Source organism: Xyrauchen texanus, chromosome 27, assembly GCF_025860055.1.
Source record: "Xyrauchen texanus isolate HMW12.3.18 chromosome 27, RBS_HiC_50CHRs, whole genome shotgun sequence".
Taxonomy (NCBI): domain Eukaryota; kingdom Metazoa; phylum Chordata; class Actinopteri; order Cypriniformes; family Catostomidae; genus Xyrauchen; species Xyrauchen texanus.
Genome location: NC_068302.1, coordinates 33518843 through 33527072, shown reverse-complemented (window position 1 = coordinate 33527072; position 8230 = coordinate 33518843). Strand labels below are relative to the sequence as shown.

Below are 8230 nucleotides of genomic sequence, written 5' to 3'. Positions count from 1 at the left end.
GTCAGAAGTTATCTACAACATTCCCTAGCTCTGGCTGCAGTCATTTTTGACCCTGTATACAACTGGTAATAAGGCGCGTTTCGGATGATTCGATCGCAGATGGTCAGCACTAAATATAGTTGTAAACGGGGTGCAAATTGTTTTGTGGTTGGATCACAAAAAAACACTTACAGTGGTATTTAAAAACCACATCGCATTTGAGGTTTAAAACACCATACTGATGCATCCCGGACAGCAGCGACCCACCACCTCTCACCAGTCAATCAACCGCCGAACAAATGTTTAAACTTGTGTGTGGATTTAAAAGAAAATCGGACAACTTGAAAAAGCAATAACATACCCAAGTATGAGAACTTCACAGCTTTTCCTTAGCGTGTCTGCATAATATCAATGTGCGGGGTGACAAAATGACAAGCACACAAATCTGAAGCTGAACTTACATAGGTACTCCACTAAAACAACCAATAATTCTGCTTGAAATGTTGCATTTGTGATTAAATCTCAACTGCATCTGGGAGAAACAGCGCACCAGTTTTGTTCGCACTTTCTTTGTCTTTATGACTTTTTTGCAGTTTACTATCGTTCAGTAACACACTGATATAGTGATTGATGTATGTCCTTACGAAATCATACACACTCTCCTCAAAATCCCAACAACACAACTAAAAAGTGCTGTTGAACAAGTTTCGGAAGTCTTCACTAACCACTTTCTTTAGCAAGTTTTGCACTTTCACATATGCAATAAGCATCATTTAAATATGAGGTTTGAATCAAGATATTTTATAACAAAATATAAGAACTAAATGATTTATTAAGTAATTATAATTACTTCATCTTCTGAATCATACAACAATCATTCTGCCTATACATATATACAATGCAAACAGAAAGATAACATTGTGTAGTAAGCATGAAGTAAACTCAAAAACACTGCTAAAAAGAACAGCATATATAGGAAAGAATAACTTGCCTATTAAGATTAACCGCATTTTTTACATGATTCCATGGTAAGAAATAAAAGTTATTGGTTTTTTAAAATTACTGTAAACAAAGACATAAGAACATCAAAAATAAGTTAATCATCACAAAGTATGGAACTACAAAATGATTATTTTCCCAACACAATCCAAAGGGAGATTTACACTGCTCCAATCAAATATATACAAAATAATTTGATATATAACTATATAACAAAACTTGCATTATTTTACAGTCTTTGATAATTCTTAACACAGTCAGAGGTATTGTGCAGGTGTTAATATAGGTAATCGATAATGCAATAATGTCATAATGCCACAATGTCGTTATGCATGGCCACTGATTCTGTCTCTGTTCATTGATGCAAAGCTGTAAATTAGGTAACCCTTATATGTTGCACCTCATGTCCTATGGAGAAGATATTTACAAAAGTTAATATACTGACATTTTTATCCATGTATTTTACATACCTGGAAACCCCTGATGATTTAAAAATAAGTGTAAAGTATAGGTGATTTGAGGACTATTGCATAACTACCTATAGTGAGAAAGGAATCAACCACCTGCTTCAGTCAATCTACCTGCATTCACGCATTAAAATGTAACTTAAGTCATTTTCAAAAGGCAATAAGCATTTTCAGCATTTAAGAATAAAAAACGTTTTAGTTTTGTTTAATTAAACGCTCTCTAGAATGAGAATTTCCCTTCCAATAATACCACCTACTTCTGACTAGCAATAGCAAGTAGGAAATCATTGGTCATGGCTGTGATGTAAACTAAAGGCTGTTGTCTATTTAAAAAAAAAAATAGTTTCAATAAGAAATACATCAACACAGGAAAGAAAATTGTGCTTGATAAGCAAATGTATTTTTTGGTGTATGGACTGAACTAAAGAGAGAAATCTGCTCCGCATTTTAAATTTGGATCTAGTATTTCATTCCACATCACAAAAATCTGGTGTGGCAGAAATCTATGAACTAAAATAATTTCTCTGTAATAACAAGGATGAAATGTGTCAACATTCTGAGAGGGAATATATAGACCAGCAGTCCTTACACCAAAGTGGGACTCAGGATGAAGGCCAGCCTTTTCCAAACACATTCCCATATAAACATCATCAATGGGCAGAATAGTAATCGAATGAGACATATTGTAGATAGTCCTGGCTGTGAAGCCTGACAGAAGAAAGCCACCTCCACCACAGTATGGAGGGTATCTTTCAGACTCCTGTACCTGAACTGGGATATAGTATTTACTTGCAGGGTGTCTTATAGGTCCAACGTTCTGGATGAGGTGCCCTGTAAACAGATGTTTGCTTCCATCATTGCCCTCTTGACCTTGAAGATACTCCACCATGTTAAAAGTGTTAGCAAAAATGTCATCATCACCATTTAAAAGAAATCTGGCCTGTGGGCACCATCTGTCCATCCACTGTAAGAACAGGATCTGCTTCAGTGTGAGGTTAAAGAATGTATCATTGAAATCCCACTGTAAAATATCTTGGTTTTCGTCGTTCTCAAGCTTCACTAACTTATTCAACCTTTGTTTATCAAAGCCAGTTCCAGATGTTCCAATAATGAAGATTCGACGCATCCATAAACCTTTGTGCTGTTGTTCTTTAGCCCAAGTTTTCCGCAGAACCTGTCGTCGATCATAATTCTCTGGAGAGCTCTTGATGACCAGTAGAAGAAAGACATCTGCAGAGTTCTTGGGGCCTCCACACTTAGTAGGGACTTCCTGAAGCATGGGAAACTCCCTACAGTGGCGGTAAAGCAAAAAGTCTTGGACATGATGTGGCAGTTTAGAAAATCCAGTAACATTAGCAGCATTCACATCTTGCTCACAACTTGGGAATGAAGGCTGGAGAGTTGCAGATTTGGGCAAATTAATATGTTTGTAGGGAATTTCATATGTATCTTTGCTGGGTGATGTCACATCTTCCACATCTTCAAATTCATTATTGTTCATGATTATGACCAGGCATAAAACACCTGTCATAAGTACAGCAAGCTTCTCCAGACCATGCTTTTTCATCTTCATACCTGTTTAACGAAACACAGTTTGCTAGTCAAAAAGATAGGTTTACTCAACAATAGACCAAAAAAAAAAAAAAAAAACTGTTTGTCCAAAATAAAAACGTTTTTATATAACAGTCTATTAGACTATTTAATTACTTTTATGTTTATTTTGGAAACTTAAATGTGAAAATTTCATTCTATAATTTGTTTTTCTAGAAATGCTATTTTATTTACCAGTATATGCAAAGTTTTTTACTTTATAAGGTATTTGTTAATCAACGTAGTAATTACAGAAGGGCACATGATGACATGAAGTTCATCTTAATTATGCAAAAGTAAATCCAGGATGGTTGTCAAAGAGAGAGAAATTGAATATACTTAGAATGCATGTAATACTGAGAAGTATTCATAAAATTTTTTGAAAGAATACAAATTGTCTATTTTACCAAAATGTATGTGCTACAGTATGTATATTTATGCTCAGTAGAGTATTGCATCTTGCCTTGTGAATCATATTTTACTGAAATCAGTTGTGAGCCGAGACTCTTGTGCGCTGTGTGTGAGAGTTGCTGCATATGAAGAACTTATGTAGGCATTTAAGTAGTTGAAATTAAAGGAATATTCTGGGTTCAATACAGGTTAAGCTCAATCGACAGCATTTGTGGCATAATGTTGATTACCATAAAAGTTAATTTCGACTTAACCCTCCTTTTCTTTAAAAAAGCAAAACTATGGGTAAGAGTGAGGCACTTTCAATGGAAGTGAATCAGGCCAATACTTAAATGTAATAAAACTCACTGATTCAAAAGTATAGACACAAGATGCATGATTTTAGTGTGATACAATCACTTACTAACCTTTACTGTGCAAAGTTATATCCAGTTTTACAACTTCATTGCCATGATGACATAACAGTGTAAACCCTGTAATTCCGGTAATGACGATTTAAACAACTTTACAGTTTAAATAATACAGAATTTTTAACAGAGGAATTATTTTAAGTGCTTTTAAAAAATTACAAGTTTCATAATTCTGCCTTTAAACCCCCCAAAATTAGCCCCATTCACATCCATTGTAAGTGCCTCACTGTAATTTAGATTTTTTTTAAAGGACGGACAAGTCAAAGTTATTTTTTGAGGTCATTATGCCAAAAATGCAGTATTAATTATTTCATGTTACATGTAATAATTAGAAAATAATAATGTTATGTCTTAGAGAGAGAAGTGTTTTTCCCCATAGGTTTTGCCACATTGTGAGTACAGAAAGTGCGGTATGTAGTTTATTTGTTTTCTTTAAAAAATAAATAAATAAAATCCACATTCAACAATTTTCTTTTATCCTCATCGGTGTAAAGTGGGAACATAAAGATCATTATTGTAATACTATTCTTATTCTAGTAGCCTATTATTATTTGTCACCAAAATGTTTAGAGCTCTTTAGATCCACAAACAGGTCTATCCACAGACAAGTATTTACTCTTCTGCTCATCCCTGAAACCGTTGACTTTATTTGTCAAATTGTCAATGACTAACAAAACTACAAGCTTCACATTTCTGCTTTTAAACCTCTGGAATATTTTGTGACAAAGACTTCCCACTTACTGTAAGTGTATAACTGTATATAAAAATGTATTGCTTGTTTTTAAAAGTTTACAAACTAAATAATTTTCTGTGATAATCAATACAGTTTAGTGATTTAGTTAGGTTCGATGAGGATTTTTGTTTCTCATCCCTCATTTTCTCTCTAAAAACAAAAAGCAAAAATCTAAGTTATGTGAGGCACTTACAATGGAAGTGAATGGTGCCAATTTTTGGAGGGTTTAAAAGGCAGAAATGTGAAGCTTATAATTTAATAAAAGCACTTAAATGAATTATTGTGTTAAAACTCATGTACAGTATTCAATTAATCTCCTTGTCTTTATAAACATGAGTGTACAAAATATGCTTCATCCAGATGTTTTTTTTTTTTTTCTGTCATCCACACAAAACCTACCCCATCAACAGAGTTGAACAACAGAAAATAAACACAACACAACTCAATTCAAATGCTGTACAAAATGTGATAGTAGTTAGTGTATTATGACATTTATTAGCTTCATTTCAAGGAGTTTTGACACACATAATCTTTCCAGGACCACAATGGAATTAAATAGTTCTGGTCATTGACAATTGACAACTCCATTGCAATCATGTTATAAAATTCCAAACTCTCTGTGCTTTGAGGGCATGTTCTACTGCTGTGCTACATTGATCAAATACTTTGTGCAGGTATCAGAATAATATCTCCCACCATCTGTTTTCCCAACGGTCAATGCATGTGACATTAGCGGCATTTGCGCAAACTGACTCGCTTCTCATGAACATGCAAAGGGTCATATTACACGTTAACGCCGTTAAAGGAATTAGTGGCGTTAAACAAATTTTGCGTTAAGCGTTTACGGATTGGCACCATCAGGGCAGGACTGGGAAGAGAAATTGGCCAGGGATTTTACATGGCAACTGGCCCAACTGTTGAGCGGGGGGTGGGGGATGAGCCAAATGTTGTTGAGCGCTGTCCTTTTCTGCATATCGCGGCGCCGTTTTGTGATCCGTTCTGCATAACGCGGCGGCTCATTGTTGCTTATAGCGGCCCATTCGGCACGTTTCGCGGCTGAACCACCGCCTGCTCGGTTCTCCCGATGGCCATTATGCCCCTGATCGGCCCAAAAGTGCATCGGCCCACCGGGAAAATGCCCGGTATGCCAGATTACCAGTCCAGCCCTGGGCTCCATTCACTTCCATTGAAAGTGCCTCAGTGGAACCCAGAGTTTTGCCTTTTTTATATTTAATTTTCAAAATTATTTTTGTGGTAATCAATGTTATGCCAAATATTTTTTTTCCCTATAAATTGTCCCTGCTGGGTGGAGTACTTGTGAATTGTAATTACATGAAAAAATGCAATCAGTAATGTGATGTCATAAATACATTTTTGGTGTAATCAATCCGATTACTTTTGGATTACTTTCAACCTAATTCCATTTTATTTCATGGCACATGCTTTTGAGTAGGATAATCAATTAAACATAAAAGTACAAAGAGGAATAAAATGTATTCCATTCTTTATAACAAAAAGAGCCCCACAAAAACAGCTCTTATGAAATTTTTTAAAAGTGCATTAAACATTAGACAAAAGTATTTTTTTTTTTTTTTGTATTATTATTAAATCTAACAGCAATGATGACAGTGCATGGCCAAAGTTTATAATTCAAAACAATGAGACATCAAGTTAAGTTTAAGTACATAAAACAATAGCAGCATTAGGACCATAAATCAACATAAAATGATCATAAAATGAATGACCATGAAATCAACAAGTTGCCTATAGGTCAATTTTTTCTAAAAACACACACATTTTTATCCCTTACTGCTTACTGACAGTCCATCACCTATTCCAAATCTGAGGTGCAAAATATTATGTTTTGAACAGCGAGAATATTCAAAAAGAGCAGAATATTTTTAAACAGCAGAGTTCCACCGAGTCACACACGGAACAATTGTGTAAAGTTTTATGTCAAGTTTCATGCAGTGGACGCCAGTGCATCAGCAGCAACAGTAGAGCGATGGGCTTTGTTCCATATTGCTGCACATGTTTGCAGTTAAACTATTGTGTAACCTGCAGGGAGGACCCTAAAATATGGCATCCACTAGATCCTTTTCCGCAATTAAGTTCAATGTGTGAGCTGCACACCACTGTTGAGGTATATATATATATATATATATATATATATATATATATATATTTTTTTTTTTTTTTTTAAACATATTTAGTTCATTTTAAATGCATAAATCAATAGAAACATTAAATAAACAAACGGCAATGAACTTAAAATCAACAGCAATGACACTGCCAGGTCAAAGCTAACAGCAACCCCCGATCTCATTTAGTTTCACCACCACACCCATCGAAAATACGATCAGTTAAGAAAAATTCAATTGCAAACGAGAAGTTGTGTTAAACAAAAGCATGTTACCATACTTGAAGCAACCGTGTTCTAAAAAGATTGTCTCTGTAATAATAACAACCTTTTTTTCTGCCTATTTGAAATCAAGGCAATCGTTGTTTTAATCAACATTTCTGTAATTTATAAGCGCCCTAAAGTTAAACACACAATAAGAGTGAATCCAATGAAACCATTGTCTGTCTCCAACAGTGTATAAACAGAATGTAGTGGCATAAATGGCATAAATTAAAGTACCGAACTAAGTATTGAAATCAGATCATAACTATCCAAGTATGGCTTCGACTTCCACTAACAAGATAAATTATCCAGATAGAAAACATTAAACTATCTCACCTGTGCGTAAATTCAGCATCTTTTGGATTCAAATCGAACAATATGTGTTCATGTCGAAGCGCAGTAAACTTTACGAACCATCCTCCACCTTGCCTTTACCCATCAAACTGTCCTAATGAAGAAACACTTTGGACATCTGTGTATAGCCGTCTCAGAAGAGTAAAGTAGAGTGATACATCTAGACCGTGAGGCTGAGTCTCAGTGTGCAGGGCGTCACTATGTCATCCGGGGCGTAGACTTCAGGCACTTTTATCTTATAAAAATAAGAAAAATCCTTCCTTCCATGACTTAAAAAGATTACCACGTGTAGTTGGGGCCATATGCACGGATATGCTGTGTGCTTACGTGTTTTTCCAGGAGTGTTTGCTTATTTGTTATGCCCTCGGTGTACCCACTTGTTTTGCTGCTTCGGAAATCCAAAGTCTATGTTAGTTTCCCTTTAACTGTATTCAATGCAGTTATGTGAAACTGGGGATTCTTTGTTGTAATTGGTGCATTCTGTCATTCTCCGCCCCTTGATAAAAACTGCAGCACTTTCAATTTGAAACATTGTGATTTTCTTTCATTTCACTTGTACTGCCAAAACAATGGCAATAATCTAAATAGAAATACACTATTTTCATGTTAAGTCTTTCTCTCTTCCTGTTCATTGTAAGTTTAGTAGGGGATGTTCACACTGAGCGCGTTTTTTTTTCGTCGAGTCATTTCACAATTCGGTGACATTTGACATTGTGTGTGTCTGTGTGTGGTATTTATATTGTTTAATTTCAACCGATTACAATTTTATAGGCTTGTTAAAAAGAATAAAGATTTTATAATGTTACGCACTTTTGTAAAGCTATTTAATTGAAACTCCTTTTCAACTTTTGCGCTGTCATTTCCTAATTTCCCCAAAACTGCA

At 35.1% G+C, this 8230-nt stretch overlaps 1 protein-coding gene across 1 annotated transcript; it reads right to left on the bottom strand.

Annotated features, from left to right (window-relative positions):
- Positions 1–810: 810 nt before the first annotated feature.
- LOC127621502 (N-acetyllactosaminide beta-1,3-N-acetylglucosaminyltransferase 3-like) lies at positions 811–7673 on the bottom strand. Its single transcript, XM_052095140.1, has 2 exons — positions 7330–7673; positions 811–3020 (listed from the first exon to the last, which is right to left on the bottom strand). The coding sequence occupies exons 1-2, from the start codon at positions 7346–7348 to the stop codon at positions 1867–1869; spliced, it is 1173 nt and encodes a 390-aa protein (XP_051951100.1). The 5' UTR covers positions 7349–7673; the 3' UTR covers positions 811–1866.
- Positions 7674–8230: the final 557 nt, after the last annotated feature.